The sequence below is a fragment of the Sipha flava genome, unplaced genomic scaffold (assembly GCF_003268045.1).
Source record: "Sipha flava isolate LNK unplaced genomic scaffold, YSA_version1 232_pilon_pilon, whole genome shotgun sequence".
In the NCBI taxonomy this organism is placed as follows: domain Eukaryota; kingdom Metazoa; phylum Arthropoda; class Insecta; order Hemiptera; family Aphididae; genus Sipha; species Sipha flava.
Window position 1 is genome coordinate 1500291 of NW_020272869.1, and position 20496 is coordinate 1520786.

Genomic DNA, 20496 nt, shown 5'->3' on the forward strand with positions numbered 1-20496 from the left:
TATTACTTAATTTTGTTAATAATTATTAAATCAAAGGAAAAAAATTTGTAATCAAAATTATGGAGATATTTGTTTTTTTAGTCTCATTTTGACTAAAGAAATATGTGGTCCCTTATGTATAACTATTAATCAAAAACATTAGTATACAGTTTAAAAATTTATAAATTAAAACATTTTAAACCATGTATTTGCATTTATCATCAATGGTAGAACATAGTCAAAATGATCACTTTATGGGAAAATAAAGTAATAGTATGATAATTATATTCACAAATTTACCACAAAAGTTTATTTCATGTACTTATATATTAAATAGGAAATTAATACTTAAGTAATAATTAAATTATTAAAAAAAATATATCATTTTTTAAAAAATGCTGATCATAGCAATAATTAAAAAATATTATTTATATATATTATATAAAATATAGTTGTTAAGTTTCCTTTAAAAATATGGCTATTTAATAGGCAATATTATCAGTGTTCTACCCCAATGCATACTGCTTATAGTCATATAATCATCTTTGATATTATTGAAGCGCATACAGTAACTGACCACTGTCTCAGTATTGTTTAGTATGGATGGTTGGATAAACTCATTGTTTTGCCATCGAGAAATTTTAGTTATTCGATTATTTTTCAGCATCAATCGTCTACAATAATGTACAATAACGTTCCAAACTTCTTCACTACAGGCCGTAGTAAATAAAAAAAATTACTTAGAAATATTTTCTCAACCATTGTACATTACCTTGGGTACATAATATATTTTTACTGTAAAATATTATACAGGACCATATTTTTATTGACGATCCATTTGTGACCTTATTAAATTATTAACATTTGCAATATTGACATGAAATTTCCTAAATCTAAAACTAGCTTGTAGGAATCGTCAAATTAGCAAAGTATTTAATCCACTTTTTGAATAGAACTTACTATTTGTAGTGACCTTAACAACTTTGCAATAAATATTTAATGTACTGTTAATAAATAATTCAATCTAAATTATTTGATGATGTAAACATTATATTAGCCATATATACATTGTTATGACAATATATATTAATAAAATACTTAAGAATAATAATTTAACCATTGATTAAAAAATACAGTTTATTTGCAGATTTTTATTGTTAAGAACTTAGTAATTTATTCTTGTTCTTAATTTTCTTTTAATCTTTTATGGTATTTATTAAGTATTTGGTATAAGGTCTGGAAACGAAACAGCAATTGTTTTTATAAGGAATATTTTAATACTAAATCATACTAATTTATTTCTGTTCTAGTTAATAAAAATTAATTTTTAATACTTATTATCAGGGCTCGGAAATTCTAGCAAATGCATATTTTTCTTGGTTCATCCTAGAACATCCAAAGTAAGATACAAATATCTTTCTCACTACTTAAATATCAAATATAAAATTGAATTATGCTATTTATTGCATATTTACGGGTTTTAATACAATTTTGCAAATTTAGGAAATTGTACCAATAATAGGGCCTGGTTTATAAATTTTCATATAATACAGGAAATAATCACGTTTTGTTGATAATAATGGTATTTCCTTGGTTATATTTTTAAAAATATTCGAATTATTGGAAATAAATAGACCTTATCAAATATTATTCTGTTTTCATCGACAATTTGATGTAATAATAGTTAGAGATGTTTTTTTTTTTCCTTATTATATTACATTGCATTAGATAATCAAAAATTTTATTAACACAGATTAATTTCTAAGATAAATATATAAAATAATTGAATTATAACATTTTTTTTAAAGCCGGGTTTCACGATGACACTCACATGATAGCAACTATCGCGTTTTACTACCATCGTGTGGACCCAGCTTAAAAGTTTATAATTCAACCATTCCAGAGACTGTGTCTATGAGCTCAAAAATATGCAAAATTATATTTAATTTTTTTTCTAATACATTTATAATTTTTTCAAGATTAAATGCATATTTTTTGATTTTTCGTGCTATTTATAGTGCACATTTTAGAGCCGTTACACACCAGCAATATTTTATCGTACGATTTATTTATCATATATTTGAAGTTACATGTTTATAAATATACAGGTAGCTATTCACAGGATCACGGTAAAATGTTGTATGATTATCTTATTGTACGATACCTCAAAAACTGTCGGATATACTTTAATATTCCAGACGATAAGAATACCATACGACTAAAATATTTCAATCAAAATGTGCAAACATAAATTTATTAGAACACATGAACGATAATTATCGTTTGATAAACCAAAAAAACAAATTCAGTACCATGTCATCCACGGATGCAACCGCTCTAGCGGAGCGAATTCGCCCACACAAAAAATTTGTGAATTTTCAGACGATAATTTAAATATAGATATAGATGTACTTATAAGTGAAGTCCAATCAAGAGTCCTCAAAGTGACTGCCAATTTTTCAGCGGGAGTGATAGTTTTTCGCATATTTTAGTCCATTTTTGTCAGTTTTTGTTCAACGAATGTTGTAATTAGTTCATCATAAGCAGAAACTGTCATACGGAAATAATTAAAACATTTTCTTGGATCTTTCCTGAGACCGTGAGAATTTAATAAAATCCGCCTTCTGATAGGCGAGTATTTAATAAGGGATGAACCCAAAATTTTCGATTTTTCTGTTCATTTTCTTTTGCTAGTAAATTATATCCCATATATAAAGTGATTATGTTATCCATTACAGTATGTATTTAGAGATTAAAAATTAAAAAGACTGTATCACTATCATTGTATTTGCAGACGTGTGTCTTGTGCAACTGTAGAATCACAAATGCCAAAATTACATAGTATCGTTCAATAAATATCGGTCATATGTTCTGCCAACTATAGGATCGTACAATAAAAATGTCGTCCGATAAATAATTGTTCGTGAGTACTGACCATAAGAGTTTTTAAGTTTATATTTAAGAGCTAAAAAGTTACATTTTAAGTGCTACAACTTCCGAGACCTACTTATTATTATCATCATGAGTCATAATTTTTTTACTACAACACAGTACATTTACAATAAATGACCAATTTCAGAATTTGAATAAAATATAGGAATAACTAATTTAATGAAACTGAAAATAATGATAAAGAAAATATCATTCAATAGTTTAGTGAGATAATAAACGACTGATAGTAAGTGGTACCAAGTTAAATTTCTAGTCTAACAGCAAACCTTAGGAACTTTTTCTAATAACTTTACCAAGTCATTCAAGTATATTTATTAGTTACAACATACAAACAGAATCTTTTACATTGTTAAAATAAAGATTATATATTTTAATTATGTTTTATAAATAAATTCAAAATATTTAAAATTTGCTTTTACAATGTAATACAAAAAAATTGTAACAATAAAGAATAATAATGTAAATGAGTTAACGTCTTTCTGTTTTACCAATACCTCTTTTTCCAGCATACAAATGTTTTGGTCTTTTAGTTCCAATAAATCTATCAGCTTCACCTTTAAGTCCTTGTTTCTTAACTTTCTTAGCAATTGCTTTATGTGCCACTTGTTTAAGTTTCAATTGCATCTTAACATATAATTTATAATTTTAATATTCATATTAAAATAATATATATTTACAATTTAAAAAAATATAGATAAAACATACCGATGAGTCACGAACACCAGATTGATTACGAGGTAATCTACTTTGGCTTCTTGATGTTGATGTAGAGCGATGCATGGATCCCAAACGTGGTTTCTTGGCATTTGTTCGAGACTGAGACCTTGTTAAAGAACGAGCACGCCCACGTGTTTTGGTAAAATGAGCCTGGAGCAAAAAATTGTTATGTTAGTGAAATATTTATTATCTTGAAAGTGATTCGAGCTTTAAGAAATACCATACAGATAAAATTTAAAAAAAAATTATCTAAGCCAAAATTAATTTATTCTAAAATAAAATACAATTTGCATAACTGGTTCCAACAAAAAATTAAACTGAAATAAATTATTACGTTTTCAGTATCTTCCATATCAACACCAAGATCCTCCATACGACTTCTAAAATCTGTAGCACTGCGACCACGAGCTTTAGCTGGGGCAGTTCTAGGAGTTGTAGGTTTACTGGATTGACGTGATATTCTACTTTCATTACGGTTAATAATCTTTCTATCTCTGATCTTTTGGGCCAATTCTTTAATTTCACGTAGAGTTTCATCAATTTCAAGTTTAGGTACAGCATAATATCCAGCTTCTTCTCTAAGGGCTTCTTCTTTTTCAAGATCTTCAACTTTCTAAATAAGTAAAAAAGAATTGAAAATTATTAAAATTAATACATTTAGTAGATTTTAAATTTTATCATTTGAACTTATAGTTTACTTGTAATAATTCTGCATGAATAAAATCAGCAATATTTCTCCCATTCCAAAATTCTGGAATTATGTCATATTTAATATCATCTGGTAGATCATAATTCTTTTTAAGGTCCAAAATGTAATCATCTCCTAGTTCATCTTCCAAATTTTTCTCAAGCTTCTTCTTAAATTCTTGAAGCTCAGCTAATCTTTGTTTTTGCAGTACCATTTCTATAAAATTAAATATATGAGGATAAGACATTTTCTCAATTATGCGTAAAATTCTAATACAAGTGTTTAAAGTATACAGACAAAAAGAAAAAAATTTAAAATCAATTTTTTGCTGCATTCAAAATCAAATATGATATAATAAAATATAATTAAATAATTAACAAACCAGGTATATGAGGTGGTCTTTCTTTATCATCCCGAGTTTTAGGTAGTGCTACATGTAAACGGTTCAAAATTGAATCAACTTTTTTAGCTTGAATTTTATTTTCAATACGATAAGCTAAGAGAGTATCACAAGCCTAATAGTAAAAGTAAAATAAAATATAAGATTCAATAAATATAATTAATTATAATAATATGTATTACCTGTTGTTTAACTGCCATAACACCTTCTTCAGTTACAGCAGACATAGGTAATAATGGAACATTATTTTTTTCAAAAATACTCAATGCTTCACGGCTAGCCTCACTTAACTGATCCATAGGAGTAACATCAGTTTTATTACAAACTACTAAAAGTGGCTAGAATAATAAATAATTGAAATATAAAATGTAATTAAATATGTAAGCATTAAATGTATAAATAAATTATAATATGCATATGATAATATTTAATATTTAAAAAACTATCTTTAAAGTGACAAATTTCTGCTATAACTTAATGTAAACTTTAATTTTAAAATTAAAAAATAAATATATTAACAAAAATTAACTAAGAAAATTATTTTAATTTAGTAAATGTGAAAAAATATGTCACTTCAAAATCATTATGTAACATTAAAGTTAAAAAAAAAAAAATTAAGAATAGAATAATACCTTGTTTGTAAATAATGGTTTTATAGACTCATAAAGCTTAACTTGTTCAGCAATTGAATGACCACATTGTTCAGAAACATCTATAAAGTAAAGAATAGCAGCTCTTAAATGGGCTAATGCAGTCACAGCCTGCATTTCTATAACATTTCTCTCTTCTAAAGGATGATCTAATACTCCTGGTGTGTCAACTACTTGCCAACGTAAATATTTATAGTCAGTATGTCCTACATACAAACTTTTTGTAGTAAATGCATATGAATGAACTTCTACATCAGCTCTAGTAATCTATATAAAAAATTATTTTTAAATTTAAAAATTATAACCATTGTAATAAAACTATATACCTTATTTAAAAAACTTGATTTTCCAACATTAGGAAAACCACAGAGGATTAATGTTCTAGTGTATGGATCAATTGAGGGTAAACGAGATAAATGTTGACGAACTTGTTCTAAATAAACTAAATTTGGAGCTTGACGTTTCATAATTGTAGCCATCCTATATAATTTTACACATATTCATGTTAAATCAATAATATCAAATTTAAAAATAAGTCCTAATGATTAGAATTAAGACATAATTTACCGTCCAAGAGCTGCTTTTTTCAACATTTTACAACGATATAATGAATCACCAAATTTCATAAGGCGAACATAATCTTTACCAACGCTGAAAGAAAAATTGTATTATATTTTTAAAAATATACAAATATAAATGATAGTTACATTTATAAAATTTAATAGTTACTTATCAATAAGATGCCTTGCTTGATTTAGTTGTCCAAGAGCAAGTTTATAATGGTCTTTGTCATACAGAATATTCATTAAATCAGCATAAAATGGATGAATATTCTGCATAAAAATGAATTATTTAACTATGATAAACAACATTTAAAAATTAAAAATAAGACCTACATCTAGTTTTGGAAATTCTTGAATAATCATAGATAGACGTTCATTGAAATTTTGTTGTGTATATCGTACTTTTCGTGTATAAAAAGATCTTATTCTTGATATTTTATAATGTTTATGTACAACAGTTGGAGTCTTCCGTTGAGTTTTTGATAACATAATGTTAACAAAATCCTGAAAATATAACGATTAATGCATTAGAACTATAATAAAAATATTAATTTTAAAATATACACGTAAAAATACAATTTTGTTGAAATCATTAAATTTTATATAGTCTATTTACTTTTGCCGTGGGCACGACCGTGATCTTTTTGAAGTTGTACAAAGGCATGTTTTCTGATTAAATTAATTAGTTCGAATAAAATTGTCAGTAAAAAGTTTACTCATAAAAAAAGTATTAACTCAATGAAAAGTGTTTAGTGTATTTAAATATTTTGAAAAAGGAAAGAAAATATTATTGTAAATTATAACCTAACTTGACATCACGTTTTTTATTACAGTATAGCCATTTTAGAAATATTTTGCTATTGAACACGAGCAGTTTTTTTTTATCATTTAAATTTTACCATCCTTTTTCAGTAACAATAATATATTTTTCTTAATTAAGTCTTAAGTAATTATAATAATAATTAAATAATTGAAAATTTCAATAATCATATATAACATTAACATTATAGCAACAAGACTATACGTTACTAGCTTCAGGTACATAATGTTCCTTAATAATTCAAGTGGTTATGAAATTCATAGAATATCGATTTTAAAATATCGATGTTGTATTTATTTTGGTACTACAATTAAAAGTTTTGAACTATATTAGACTATCATATTCATTTTAACGTTTTATGCATGTGTAATATTGCAATTTAAATGGATTTGATTAGCCGTTTTTATTTTAATTGAAATTTTTTTTTGTACATAAATAATTTTGTGATAACAAATAAAATAAAAATACTTTATATCGCTTTAATGATTATCGATAGTGAAAAGCGCAAGCATGAATAAAGTATAAACAACGATTCTTGAACGAGGATAACCGGGAAGCTTGTTATTAGAACGTTTGGTAATGATTCACTAATATAATTCTTAATTTTGAAAAGTCTAGTGTCTACTGATTTATAATTGTTTTGTACAAATATTACAAAATTTCATCATGAGTAAAGCACATCCTCCAGAGTTGAAAAGGTAAGTATTTAAAATTACGCACAAGTTTTAATTTTTATTTTTGAAATGCTGTTTAATTGACACAAGTCAATTTTTTTTTTTTAAAAAAATTTGTTAAGTCCATATTTGTTATTATTGATGTTAAGTATATATTATGATAAAATATTGTAACTGTTAAATGCTTTTAATCAAACATTTGAATGATCCCTATTGTAGTTCCTAACCTAACCCAAGGGGTCACTATACCTATGTACAGTATATTAGCTTAGCTTACCATTATTAAAATAAATTGAAAATATTTATTTTTTTTGTTACTCCTGAAAATGTCCATATTTATGATTTACATTACTTTTGATGTATAAAGTATTATTTATAACAATCTGCTCATCATTCATAAGAACTGTACCTATGTTGAAACAATTATTTTAAATTAGATTCGCATAACATTTTAAGAATAAGAAATTAAAACTTATTGATTTAATAACCTTAAAATTAAATTGTATAAAATTTAAATTTTTTAAATTTGTTTTAAAATTTTTATTTTCAGATATCTTGACAAGAAATTACAGTGTAAGAACCAAGAAAAATTTCTAGATAATATTTATATATATAAATATATTTGTTTACTTACCAAATTATATTTTTAAAATACTTTTAATTATTATTACAGTAAAACTAAATGCCAATAGACAAGTATCAGGAGTTCTGCGTGGATTTGATCCATTTATGAATCTTGTTTTGGATGAAACAGTAGAAAGAATTAAAGATGGTGTTGTAAATAGTATTGGCATGGTGGTATGTTCTCATACTTTTTTTTTTCATTTAAATATTTTGTTTTGCTTAGCAACATTTTTAATTATTTACAGGTTATAAGAGGCGATAGTGTCCTAACTATAGAAGCATTGGATAGGATTGATCAACATTAAGCTTAGCAAAAACAATGTATTTTCCATCAAAAAAAAAAAAAGAAAAAAATGTTTTTATAATTTTTTCAATTGTAATAAATTAATTTAATTCAATTTAAAATTAAGTATTTACTTAATGGCTGACTTCAAATAGTCGGAGAAAGGTGAAGGAAAAGAAAACTTTACTTTATCTTATGGAAATATGGTATACAATTGTAAGATCTGGTTATGAGAAAAGTGTTTGATAATTATAATTTAAGATTTTCGACATATCTAGTTTATTCCTGCATATGTAGTGTATATATTAATTTTACCCCATTATCTTATCAAAGAGTAGAATAGTTTATGTGTCAACAATAGAATACTCCGTATATATTTAAAAATTACTCTTTATTATTCTTAAACAATAATACTCTACGTACATACATTAGGGAATTAATAACTCAAAAAATATAAAACTATACATACTCGATAAAAATTAAAATCTATGGACTAATTATTAGTATAGATTTAGTATTTTGATGTGAAAGAATTTATATATTTTTTAAAATCAGTTAACTAAAATACCGAAATTTAAAAATCATAAAAAACCTCTATATTTTTTTCAGGGTTAATTATTGTTTGTACTTCATTACTCTTTTCTTTATTGTGTAATAAATCTGTGTTCAAATTACATGTTATATCAGTCATTTGTTTCTTTATATTCTCCAATAAATTATAGTTGTTGCATTCATTGACTTTTTGTAGAGTCTCCATCATCAATTTTTCCAATGTTCTTTTGAGATTTTCTAATTTAAAATTTTGTTTATTGTATAAATTATAATCATTATTTTTTGGTAAATCTTCATTTACATAATTACTTTCAGTAGGTTCTGTATCTGAACATACAGACTCTGTAAAACGTCGTGTGTATGTTGAATGATCATGATTAGTGTAATGAGGTCTTTCTACATTTTCTGTGTACTGGTAAGTCTGTGGAGTTCCTTGAAAGAGAATAACTAAATGAACATGTTCGCATATAATCTTATTTGAAAAATAATCAGAACATGTACAAGAATATGAATGGTAGCAAATATTACAAAAATTACAAAAAGCTATACAATCATCACAACATTTTACATTAATTTTAGTGACATAAAAATCTATATTACAATTATTTGAATAAGATGAAATTGAATTATTACTCATAGAAATTTTCCAAACATTTTCATAAATTGGAAGTACAAAAGACAAAGGAAGCTGAGAAGCAATAACATGTTTTTTTTTAGTTTCATTTGTATTTAGTGATGGTTCTTCAATGGATGACTTAGTTATTTGATGGGAAATCTTTGAATTCTTTTTTTTATTTGAGGATTGTCGTACTGTTGGTAAAATAATATTAACATTGTATTTTTTGGAAATGTTCAATATATCTCTACGTTTTATTAAGTGTTTTCTTTCAATTTGTTTAGATGATCCATCTTCTTTATAAGATAACAATATATCTTCAATTTTCACTCCTTGTAATAATTTAGAAGCTATTTCTTGTTTATCACTTTTAGGAATTCGTAGATGCACTAGTTCAGCTTCATGTCCATAATGTGTATGATAAATAATAGCTTGAACAGTACCTTCAATTTCATTGATAGTCAGTGTAATTGATGATGTGCAATTATTATTTATTTTAAGAATTCCTTGTGATTTTAACTTGCGTCTACGTCCTTGTGATGCACTTTGATAAATACCCGAACGATTACAATACCAATATTCTACTCTGCGTCCACTACGAGTTTCGGTTTTACGGTGATAAAAACAACTGCGTGTTTCTGTTTCATAATTTTCTTTCCAGCATATAAACTCTGAAAATAAATTTTAGAATTAATGAATAAAGGTTATCTTACAATTATCATTAAAAAAAATTATTTCAGAAATAAAGCAGGTCAAATATTGGACTTTAGTTAATCATATATACAAATTTATATGCAATCATTAAAATGAAAGTATACAAATTATATCTAAACTATAATATATTGCTTGTTTATCATGAAAATCAAAAAAAACAACTTTTCTAAAATATATATAGGTCCTAACTTCTGTAATTATAAAAAATGGTTGATGCAAATTTATTATCAAAAAAACTTTGAGAAAAGTTGTTGATTCAAAATAAAATTATAATACTATAAGGAACTAAAAAAAAATCATATGAATTATTTAAACATTTTTACTATAAAGCATAAAAACTATATATTCTGAATGACTAATTTTATATTTACACAGATTTAATCAACATTTTTCTATGGAAAAACTTTGAAAGGTAATATTTATTTTTAATGTATTAATATTACTTTCAAAGTAGTTAAAAATTGAATAAATTCTACATCATTTACCAGAATATCTATTAAATTTTTTATCCTCGACATCAAATTGCATACAGTGTTTCTCATTTAAATGTTGTCGAAAGTCTCTAATGTACTTGAATGTTAATAAGCATCCAGGTTCGTTGCACTTTGTTTTACCAGTTACAATTTGTTGTTCAGGACGTAAATTACATTTCTTAATATGTCTGTAGTAACCACCTTTAGACATAAAACGTTTTTCACATCCACATTTAAACCGTTCAATTTTCTGATCCTTGCTAATTGTTTGGTCACCATTTATGGACTGAATTTCACATTCTGAAATGGCCAATTTTAACACATCTTTTTTGGTAGGACAAGTGATGTACTGATTAGCCTGATTTTGGGCATGTTTACAAAAGCCCACATGTTTGCGTAATTCAGATTTTGTGCTATAAGTTTGATTACAAACACAGACATATTGTGTGGCAAATTCGTTTTTAGACATTAAAATCTTTAAATATTTGCTAATATGAAGCAAAATAATGAATCAAAGTCGAATTTTACAACAAATAATTGATGTAGTTAAAATTTTAAAATCACTATCTTAAAAAATACTTAATTAATATTATTTTTAAATAATTTTTTAGTATTAAGTTTATCATTTATCATTTTGGTGGACAATAGTCAATCCTGCAATCACGAATAGTTATTGATTGTAATTCAAATACGAACCAATGGTATACATGGTATATTATTTGAAGACCAAGATATATTTTTTATTACAGATCAAATATAATCTCACATGGATATCTATTATTTACTTATTTTTCATTGGTGGTTATATACCCTGTTATCGTTAGCACAATACAGCTATTATCACTGTAATCATTTAAATGACTAATTTGTTGTCACAGTTAGCTGAAGACACGTGTTTTGACAAATTTTTTATTACGTTTCTAAGTAGTGTATCGTATATTTTTAAATAATATTAAGAAATTGAAACCTAAAAGTAAGTCTTTCTGTAATAGATCTATATAATTATTGAAAATTCGTTAAAATCCGTCCATATGGAGTTTAAATTGTCAATATACCTTTTAGAGTCTATGTTTATTTTTTAGAGTCAAGTTTATGGGTGATTTATTATATATCTATTAAACACAATGTTTTAAAATTAATTAAATAAGCATTTGGGGAATTAGTTCTAAATTATTGTTGGTGCTAATGTTATCTGAAAAGTGAACTGTATAACAAGGTTATACATTTTTTGTGGATATTAAAAAGCTGTATTACAAGACTATTGTTCTTATAGATATTAATATTACTGTTTTAACTACATTTTTTTTTTTTATTTGCTTAGATCAAAATGCCTAAAACAAGCTCGGGCTCTAAAGCCCCTCGCACTCAGGGGTTCAATCGGTCAGCTCACAGTATGAATCCGGAGCGTAAAACAGAAAATCTTAAAGGTGTGGCCAAAGTGAGAACAAAAGCCACTATACGAAGGTTGCAAATGTATAGAAACTTCAAAGCTAAACGCGATAGAAATGGTAAAATCATTCATGCAGCACCATTTCAAGGTTGGTTACCATGTGGCGCTCAAGCTCGTGTAGAACCAAATCGTAAATGGTTTGACAATACTAGAGTCATTGGGCAAAATGCTTTACAGAAATTTCAAGAAGAATTAGGCAAAGCAGTTAAAAATCCATATGATATTCTTATGAAACCAACTGGTTTGCCAATTACCTTATTAAATGAAAAAAAGAAACATCAGCGTGTACATATTCTTGAAACCGAAAGTTTTGAAAGTGTTTTTGGATCAAAAAAAACTCGTAAACGCCCAAATATATTTGTTAGAGATGAACAACAATTATCAGAATCTGTAAATTCTATTAATGAATCATATTCTGATGATAAAGATATAGATTTGGTAAGAGAAGACACAGGTGAAAAAACTGCTCCTCGGGATTGGATAATGGCTGCTGGCCAAAGCAGACGTATTTGGAACGAGCTATATAAAGTAATCGATTCATCAGATGTTGTTATAATGGTTTTAGATGTTAGAGATCCTCCTGGAACACGTTGTGCTCATATAGAAAATTTTTTAAAAAAAGAAAAACCACATAAACATTTAATATTTGTATTGAACAAAGTTGATCTTGTACCTGTCTGGGTAACTCAAAGGTGGGTTGCCATTCTTAGTTCTGAATATCCAACTGTAGCATTTCATGCTTCACTTACTCATCCTTTTGGAAAAGGGGCTGTGATTAATTTACTGCGACAATTCACTAAATTACATTCAGAACGTAAACAAATAAGTGTTGGCTTCATTGGCTATCCGAATGTTGGTAAAAGTTCAGTTATAAATGCTTTGCGATCTAAAAAGGTTTGTAAAGTAGCTCCTATTGCTGGTGAAACTAAAGTATGGCAATATATTACATTAATGAAAAGAATTTTCCTTATCGATTGTCCAGGTGTTGTTTATGATGCCGCTAATACTGAAACCGATACAGAGAAAGTATTAAAAGGTGTTGTAAGAGTTGAGCTTGTACCTGATCCAGAACAATATATTCCACCATTAATGGAAAGAGTTAAACCTGAACATTTATCTAAAACTTATGGGCTAGAGAGTTGGGAAGATAGTGAAGATTTCTTGTCACAACTTGGTATAAAAACAGGTAAATTATTAAAAGGTGGTGATGCAGATACTACCTTATGTGCTAGGATGGTATTAAATGATTGGCAAAGAGGGAAAATTCCTTATTATAAACCTCCTCCTGGTTTTGAAGAACCTCTATCAGCTCAAGATCAAGAGCAAGAACCAATTACCAAGAAAGCTGAGTTAAATGTTGCAGAAGAAAGTGATTCAGAAGAAGAAACAGAAAATGTCACCACTCCTACTGAAGAAAACGAAAATGCTACTTCTACTGATAGTGACGAAGAAGAAGAAAGAAAGAGAGAAAAACAAGAAAAATTACAATTAGCACATGAAGCTTACATGAGTAGTTTGACAAGTAAACAGAAAAGAAGTTTAATGTTACGGAATAAAAGAAAGAAAGTTGGAACTGATTTTTATGAAGTTACTAATGTTAAAAATCGTAATAGAAACCGTAAAGTACCAAAAACAAAATAAAATTAATTTTTGTTATAAATACATTTTAATTTACCTATAAAAATATATTTTCATTTTTATTTATACTATATAATATTATTGAAAAAGGATAATTTAATGAAAATTATAATATTCACAGAGATTGGTAAAATTTGTGAGATCTAAAATATAAATGTATGTTACATTTATTTACTAAAGCTGAACTAAAATAGTTAAGTTAAAATCTTCAAAAGAAAACATATGAGTTAAGAGTTATAATTAGGCTTAAGGACTTATAGCTCTAAAAAATACACAAATATACATGTAAATATGTTTCTTATATAATATGCATTTATATGCATTAAAAAAAAAAAAAAAATGATCACATAGTACACAAAATAAAACGTGTTCATTGCATGTAAATGTATCTTTAAACTCCGAAACAAAACTTTGTAGTTGGCTACTCGTAGACTGTTATACTTTCGGCATTACACAATGTTATAAAATATACGCGTACGATGTTTTACAAATGATTTGACGTTGTGGATTGCGAGATGCAAAAACAACGACGAATAATAACAATGCCGTAGCAACCAAATATTGCGCCCGGGGTGAAACTTCAAAATGCGCCCTTACGTGTTTTCATTTTGAAAATATACTTATTAGATATTATTTTCGATAATTGTTTTGATTATAATATGAAGACTGTTAAAAATTTTGTAAATAAAATATACGACATTGACCGTTGTAATTTTTAACATTAAACGCAAGATTTTAATTTTTGTGTTCTTCCAGGAATTGCGCCACGGGTGTAGGCACCTCTCGCTAGTCCCTAGCTATGGCCCTAGATAATAATCAACTGAAGTGGACACTAAAAAAATAATCTATTATTCTATATCAACTATTATCTTTATCGACATCAAGTCAATATCTAGCGGGTTATACAGTCGATACAGGTTTATAGTATTATTTATACTTACACGAAAATTATAACGAGATATGATAGGTAGTTTGCAGATAGCATATTACTGGAAGTATTAAGTCCATTTAACATATTTATTTTTCGATAGGTTGAAATATGTATCCATAGTTTTTAATTTTAAGTTTGGAAAATTTGTTAAAATATGCAAAATAAGTATAAACATTTTAAAATATGCAATATCCTGCAAAATCTATCAAATATGCAAAAATATGCACATTCAAATTTTAAATCTGATATCATGGCACCGAGAAACGAATTTATTTCGCACTCTGCTATATTTAACAATAATTAAAAAAAGTATGCAAATGCTAGAAGTCCCTAAGCCTAGTTATAATCAAGTCTTTTATAACCCTTTTTTTCAATTTTCATTTATCATCCCTTACTATTCCAAAACTATTCTATTCTTTCTCTATTAATAAGGTTTTATTATTCTAGGCATGTGGGGATTTGTGTAAATTTGGTACCCAATAGGCCAAATTCTCAATTTGTATAAGTTCTTCCTTTTCTTTTATTCCTTGGTCCAATTCTATGATGCCATATTTCTTTTCTTTGATCAATTTATTGGAATAAATAACTTGCAAACTTTGCCTCTAGATATAAATCTACTTTTGCTTATATCCCAAACAAAATTTGGTTCAATAACCTTAACTGTCATCAGATGTTATAGTTCATTTTAACCATTTACTCATTGATTATCTTTAACCTTTACACACCTACTAACTAAACCTTAATGGTTTTTGTTTTAAAATGCTCCTTATGGAGAAGAGTATTTATGATATATTTTATGTCAATTTAGCTTAATCTACCATATAGTCAAGGGCTTAACTGAAAATTAAACCCTCAGTTCCAGTGACTGAATAAAGTTTAAATATTTTAGGGCCATAATTATTTTTTTATCTACTACATTAAATAAAACATTAAGTACATAAAAATGGTTGTGTTTAATAATATTTAACTTAAATGAAGTAATAATAGTTAACACACAAAAAAATTTTAACATAATTTTAACAAAAATATACACATAAAAATTAAAGTTATTTAGCTTCAAAAATATTGCAGATATTGTTTTTCCTTACACATGAATTATTAAAGAATATAATGCGGCAGTACTTCACTTGCCCTGATTAGTGAAGGGGAACTGTTTAATTTAAAAAAAAAAAAAAAGAGCGTTCTCAAAACTAGTTTAGCGTTATAATTATAACGTAATAATAATAGTAGGGGGGGACACTAAAATTTTGAAAACTAGTTAAGGTACTCCATCCCTCCTTAAGTTGGGCACTGTAATGTGGTCAATCTATACACATAGTTGTTTACAAACAAATCATTAAAATAACCCTCTTTTATGAGGTAAAAATCCTTTACAATTATTTGATTCGCATAAACATGGAACTTCAGATAAATTATTTTGAGAGTAAGATCCTTCACCTCCATAATTATATGTTATTTCTTCATTACATTGAATATCTTTTACGGCAAAAATTGCTAGTCTTGGGATCAATGAATCAATCCGCACTGGTATAATCATACAGTTAGGTTGACAACTATGATTAATGTAACGACCAATATTTCCAATAATGGTAGAATCAATGACAGTTGTAGTAGTATGATCAGAAAAATGTTCATTTATAACAAATATATAATTTACATTATCTAAATTTGATCGTCTTTGTGCTTCTGATATATCAATTATTTCACCAGCATATTCACAAACAAATTGTCCTTTTTCAATAGCAATATCAGTGTACAACCCATAACCTTTGTTAAAGTGAGAGATACGCAATCCGATTCGTGGACCAAGTTGAACATTTCGATTTTGACATGAAGTACATTTACACAAATCATTACATTCATATATTAATTTATCAACGGATATTAATTTACCAAATTCATCGTAATTATTATAGCCAGCTAATGCAATACATTCACAATTTGGTGTATGACACAAATCAGTACAGTTACACATTTGATTAGGACAGCTGTTAAAGTCGTTCATATTACAACCAGGTCCAGGAATGTTTGTTATAGTATATATTAGTGTATTGTTTATATGATCATAATTATCTTCTCTTTGATGACTGTGAAACATTTTAAAATATTATTTTTTGACTGAAACAAACAAAGAATCATATTATTATGATATTATAATAAATTTTTTTAACTTACAATAATAACTTTTTAAACATGAAATTGCGTTGTTTATTAATTAATTAAATTATAATAATATTAAGAGTAATAATTGTGACAATAATAAGCCGATGAAACATTTTGATAAATGATAATGTCCAATGATAATATAATCAATCTTAAAAACGACAAGAAAATGCTGTTGATTTAGAAGACATTATTTTCGGAATGATAGGATTATAAACAATTTTTAACGAAGAGATATTATATTGAATTTAATACAAATGTAACAATATAAGATAGTTTTAAAAAAGTTTATGTATTTTATACCTACTAAAATAAATCAGAACAAGAGAAGCCCAAATACAATTTTATTTAAACTATCACTAACAAAAAATAATTAGCATGCTGAAGAAAACTTAACTATAACTATAATTATAAGAAAGATAACTTAAGTATTTAATACTTTGTTCTAGCATTATATGTAATATATGTATAACCTGTTGTGTAGAAAATATTTTGTATGCTTCAGATGAAATTAAATTAGAAAAATATTAAAAATTACTTTTTGTCATAGGTATTAATATATTTTGTAATAATTGTAATTGTTTAAATGGTCTGTTTTTTAAATATTAGTTAACATATCATGTGAATTTTTTACACTAGTTAACCAAATGACACAAATGTTGCCTAGTGAAAATATTTTGTCACTTAGTTGTTAGTATTTTGAATGACTGTACGAAACACAATTAACATTGTACAATGTTAATTGTAACAATGTACAAACATCACCTGGAGAAAGTAGCTTCCAAATTGAAAACGAGAACTGCATTAATTTCCAAACTTGCCGGGACTACTTGGGGAGCCAATACTCAGGTCCTGCGAACATCAACCTTGGCCTTACTTTACTCAGTGGCTGAGTATTGTTCTCCGGTTTGGGAAGGAAGTACCCACTGTAGACTAATAGATACCGAACTGCGGAAAGGTCTCCGCATTATTACTGGTACAGTCAAATCCACTCAAGTACAATGGTTATCAGTCTTATCCAACATCGAACCCCCACATATTCGCCGACAAAATACTGTACTGCGAATTGCGGACAAAATACAAAATAACCCAGTATTGCCAATTCATGAATATGGAGTTGCAATGCCAAGACTCAAGTCCCGGCGCCCCTTTATCGCGAGATTAGAAGCAATAAAGAATCATAGAAGTCTTCAGCCCGATCCGTGGAAGGAAGATTGGGAAAATAACATCCCAATTAACGGTTCTTTAGTGGACAATGTACATAGTAAACCTCCAGGGTCAGACCTCTCCCGAAAACTCTGGACAAGGCTGAATCGCATACGCACAGGCCAAGGTCGATGTAATTATTTATTACATAAGTGGAAAATTAAGACAGACCCTAAATGTGACTGTGGCGCAGATAAACAAACAATGGAACACATAATAAGTGAATATGCAAAGAGGAAATTTACTGGAACCTTATCTGAGATTCATTCGGCTACGGACAGGGCAATTAAATGGCTAGACTCATTAGACATCGAAATCTAACGTAATCCACAACCCAAGATAACGCAATGTATATGCCACCGTACAGCACTCACATATTTACCAATCTATTTATTTATTAGTATTTTATATTCCATAGTTTATATTTGTTATATGCAGCTGTTTATTTATTTGTTTATATATTTATTTGTTTATTCTAATTTGTCTGTTAGCTAGTAGTATTAATACTGTAATAGTACTTTATAACTATAATTATATTGCATTCAATAAAGGTCATACGATAATAATAATAATAACACAATTAACTATCAAAAGAAGAATTCTTGAATTAGGCATGTAAAAAAAAAATAATTAGTTGATGCATGGTAGATAAATTTTAATATAAGTAACACAATATTGTATATTATCATACTATAGGTTTTAATTTTTTCTATAAATTTTAAGATTTATTCTTAATGATTATGTGAAGTGAATGTGAAATATACCATCATACCTACTGTACTATACATTGATCAATTTCAGAAAATAATTTGTCGCTCAATGAAAATTCCTTAAAAATACACTAGCACCACGAGTTGGACATTTTAGTGTTTGATTTTCATTTCAAGATCAAACGTTTTTACAGAACATTATTTTTTATTCTATTTGTAGTTCTCATAGGTACCTAATATAAATGTATGAACGTGGTCAGAGTCCAACTATCAACTAGTCATTTTAAATAATTATTTGCAAAGTTAAAAATCTGCACACGGGCGAAGTCGAGTTATTTAGCTAGTAAATACAAGCACAACGGTGTTTAAACACGCCGACGCACGCGTTCATTAACGCCTAGTGTGTAATAAGCTTGACCAATAATTTTATAGTAAACACATCGAATGCATAATTTATATTAAATAAGAATTTTTAGTTTCAGTGAATGCCAAACAAGAATTATTTAATTTATTGCTATCAAGGGAGTTGAAGCTCGTATGTAACATGCATGTCTTAAGGAGCAATATTTAGGTAATTTTTGTGTTATGTTTATTTGGATTGTGTTAATGTGTGAGCAGTAAATTAATAATAAAAAATAATTAGGATATCTAATGTGTTATCACCATTGATACTATAATTAAAAATCAAAAATTTCTGTTTACCAATATTTTATTTAAATTCATATTTTAATAATTCTTGTAATCGAAAATCTACATAAAATATAGTGAGGTGAGACACAATTTTTTTTATTCCAAAAAGTTTGTTTCTTTTAAAATTTTCGTATAAAAATTCTTAAAGTAAATGTATACACAGATCAAATCATACATATAGACATAAACACATAATTTGAATTATGGTACCTAACATAATTATATGCTCTATTTTGTATTGAGTTGATGTATTTATTTTAAACGTTCCAGATAATATTTATTTTTAGGCTCTGTCAAATAGAACGCGTTATTAACGTTGCGTTCTATAGATGACGTACCTGACTGCCATGCCGCATTACTACATATTCATTTGCCAAGTACAGTAGCTTGTCACTTATATACCAAGTAAAAAGCTCGCGATAAAAAATGTCCAGCAGTTCATAAGAAGAAGAACTTTAGCTTGTTTTTTAATTTCTCGCTCTCCGAAAAAAAAAAAAAAAACGAGAAACAAAAAATAGATCATTCTGGTCGACGACTCCAAAAACCGCACACTTTTGATAAAATACAGAAAAAACCGCTCACTTTTGCTAGGTGAAAACCACACACATTTTTAAATTCTTGTAACCAAAAACCGCACATTTTATAATGATATATAATTTATTATTTATTATTTAATTTACACATTTATTCAAAAACAATTTATTGTTTAACAATTTATACAATGTATATAGGCATTAAACAATTTAAAAAAATGTATAAAAATGTTTGAGGCTAAAATTTTTTGCAGACGTTTTTCAAAAATTAAAATATAAATAAAATAAAAAAAAAATTGCTCCCTTTATTACTATCTTCTTCTTTTTTTTCTTAGGGTTTATTGGGTCTTTAAGACCATCCCGTCTCACAACCTTTATTACTAGGAAACGGATTAATATGTAATAAAAATACAGAAATATGTACATATATATGTAAGTATAATTTATAAAATATGTGCTAAAAACATCCA

The 20496-nt window shown here is 26.9% G+C and overlaps 5 protein-coding genes across 8 annotated transcripts; 2 read left to right on the forward strand and 3 right to left on the reverse strand.

Annotated features, from left to right (window-relative positions):
* Positions 1 to 3215: 3215 nt before the first annotated feature.
* On the reverse strand, positions 3216 to 6613 carry LOC112683651 (nucleolar GTP-binding protein 1). Its single transcript, XM_025554784.1, has 12 exons — positions 6566 to 6613; positions 6283 to 6453; positions 6116 to 6219; positions 5954 to 6037; positions 5713 to 5866; positions 5369 to 5653; positions 4919 to 5074; positions 4719 to 4851; positions 4347 to 4552; positions 3983 to 4261; positions 3637 to 3798; positions 3216 to 3555 (listed from the first exon to the last, which is right to left on the reverse strand). Exons 1-12 carry the CDS (start codon positions 6611 to 6613, stop codon positions 3400 to 3402), a joined length of 1938 nt encoding a protein of 645 aa, XP_025410569.1. The 3' UTR covers positions 3216 to 3399.
* Positions 6614 to 7274: 661 nt separating this feature from the next.
* Positions 7275 to 8623, forward strand: LOC112683654 (probable small nuclear ribonucleoprotein G). The gene is made up of 4 exons (XM_025554788.1): positions 7275 to 7467; positions 7994 to 8016; positions 8117 to 8241; positions 8313 to 8623. The coding sequence occupies exons 1-4, from the start codon at positions 7436 to 7438 to the stop codon at positions 8370 to 8372; spliced, it is 240 nt and encodes a 79-aa protein (XP_025410573.1). The 5' UTR covers positions 7275 to 7435; the 3' UTR covers positions 8373 to 8623.
* Positions 8624 to 8722: 99 nt separating this feature from the next.
* On the reverse strand, positions 8723 to 11245 carry LOC112683653. 2 transcript variants are annotated; one of them, XM_025554787.1, is made up of 3 exons: positions 10718 to 11245; positions 9204 to 10189; positions 9014 to 9139 (listed from the first exon to the last, which is right to left on the reverse strand). In XM_025554787.1, exons 1-3 carry the CDS (start codon positions 11172 to 11174, stop codon positions 9110 to 9112), a joined length of 1473 nt encoding a protein of 490 aa, XP_025410572.1. In that variant the 5' UTR covers positions 11175 to 11245; the 3' UTR covers positions 9014 to 9109. The 2 variants fall into 2 exon arrangements, with proteins under 2 accessions (XP_025410571.1, XP_025410572.1); XM_025554786.1 differs by having other exon boundaries at positions 8723 to 10189.
* A 315-nt stretch (positions 11246 to 11560) lies between these two features.
* Positions 11561 to 13817, forward strand: LOC112683655 (nucleolar GTP-binding protein 2). The gene is made up of 2 exons (XM_025554789.1): positions 11561 to 11678; positions 12027 to 13817. Exon 2 carries the CDS (start codon positions 12033 to 12035, stop codon positions 13794 to 13796), a length of 1764 nt encoding a protein of 587 aa, XP_025410574.1. The 5' UTR covers positions 11561 to 11678; positions 12027 to 12032; the 3' UTR covers positions 13797 to 13817.
* Positions 13818 to 15720: 1903 nt separating this feature from the next.
* On the reverse strand, positions 15721 to 17737 carry LOC112683663 (probable histone-lysine N-methyltransferase set-23). Of its 3 annotated transcripts, none has more exons than XM_025554798.1 (2): positions 17653 to 17737; positions 15721 to 16842 (listed from the first exon to the last, which is right to left on the reverse strand). In XM_025554798.1, the coding sequence occupies exon 2, from the start codon at positions 16820 to 16822 to the stop codon at positions 16061 to 16063; it is 762 nt and encodes a 253-aa protein (XP_025410583.1). In that variant the 5' UTR covers positions 16823 to 16842; positions 17653 to 17737; the 3' UTR covers positions 15721 to 16060. The 3 variants fall into 3 exon arrangements, with proteins under 3 accessions (XP_025410583.1, XP_025410582.1, XP_025410581.1); XM_025554797.1 differs by lacking the exon at positions 17653 to 17737 and adding an exon at positions 16900 to 16939; XM_025554796.1 differs by lacking the exon at positions 17653 to 17737 and adding an exon at positions 16900 to 16932 and having other exon boundaries at positions 15721 to 16811.
* Positions 17738 to 20496: the final 2759 nt, after the last annotated feature.

Coding starts and splice junctions, on each gene's coding strand:
- LOC112683651 (XM_025554784.1), bottom strand. CDS start 6,613: ATGCCTTTGTACAACTTCAAAAAGATCACGGTCGTGCCCACGGCAAAA. Junction 5,654..5,712: donor AATCAAGTTTTTTAAATAAG/GTATATAGTTTT, acceptor TTTTTTATATAG/ATTACTAGAGCTGATGTAGA. Junction 3,799..3,982: donor ATATGGAAGATACTGAAAAC/GTAATAATTTAT, acceptor TTTTTGCTCCAG/GCTCATTTTACCAAAACACG.
- LOC112683653 (XM_025554786.1), bottom strand. CDS start 11,174: ATGTCTAAAAACGAATTTGCCACACAATATGTCTGTGTTTGTAATCAA. Junction 10,190..10,717: donor AAAATTTAATAGATATTCTG/GTAAATGATGTA, acceptor ATTTATTTTCAG/AGTTTATATGCTGGAAAGAA.
- LOC112683655 (XM_025554789.1), top strand. CDS start 12,033: ATGCCTAAAACAAGCTCGGGCTCTAAAGCCCCTCGCACTCAGGGGTTC.
- LOC112683663 (XM_025554796.1), bottom strand. CDS start 16,919: ATGTTTAAAAAGTTATTATT. Junction 16,812..16,899: donor ATGTTTAAAAAGTTATTATT/GTAAGTTAAAAA, acceptor AATGTTTCACAG/TCATCAAAGAGAAGATAATT.
- LOC112683654 (XM_025554788.1), top strand. CDS start 7,436: ATGAGTAAAGCACATCCTCCAGAGTTGAAAAG. Junction 7,468..7,993: donor CATCCTCCAGAGTTGAAAAG/GTAAGTATTTAA, acceptor TTTTATTTTCAG/ATATCTTGACAAGAAATTAC. Junction 8,242..8,312: donor TAAATAGTATTGGCATGGTG/GTATGTTCTCAT, acceptor AATTATTTACAG/GTTATAAGAGGCGATAGTGT.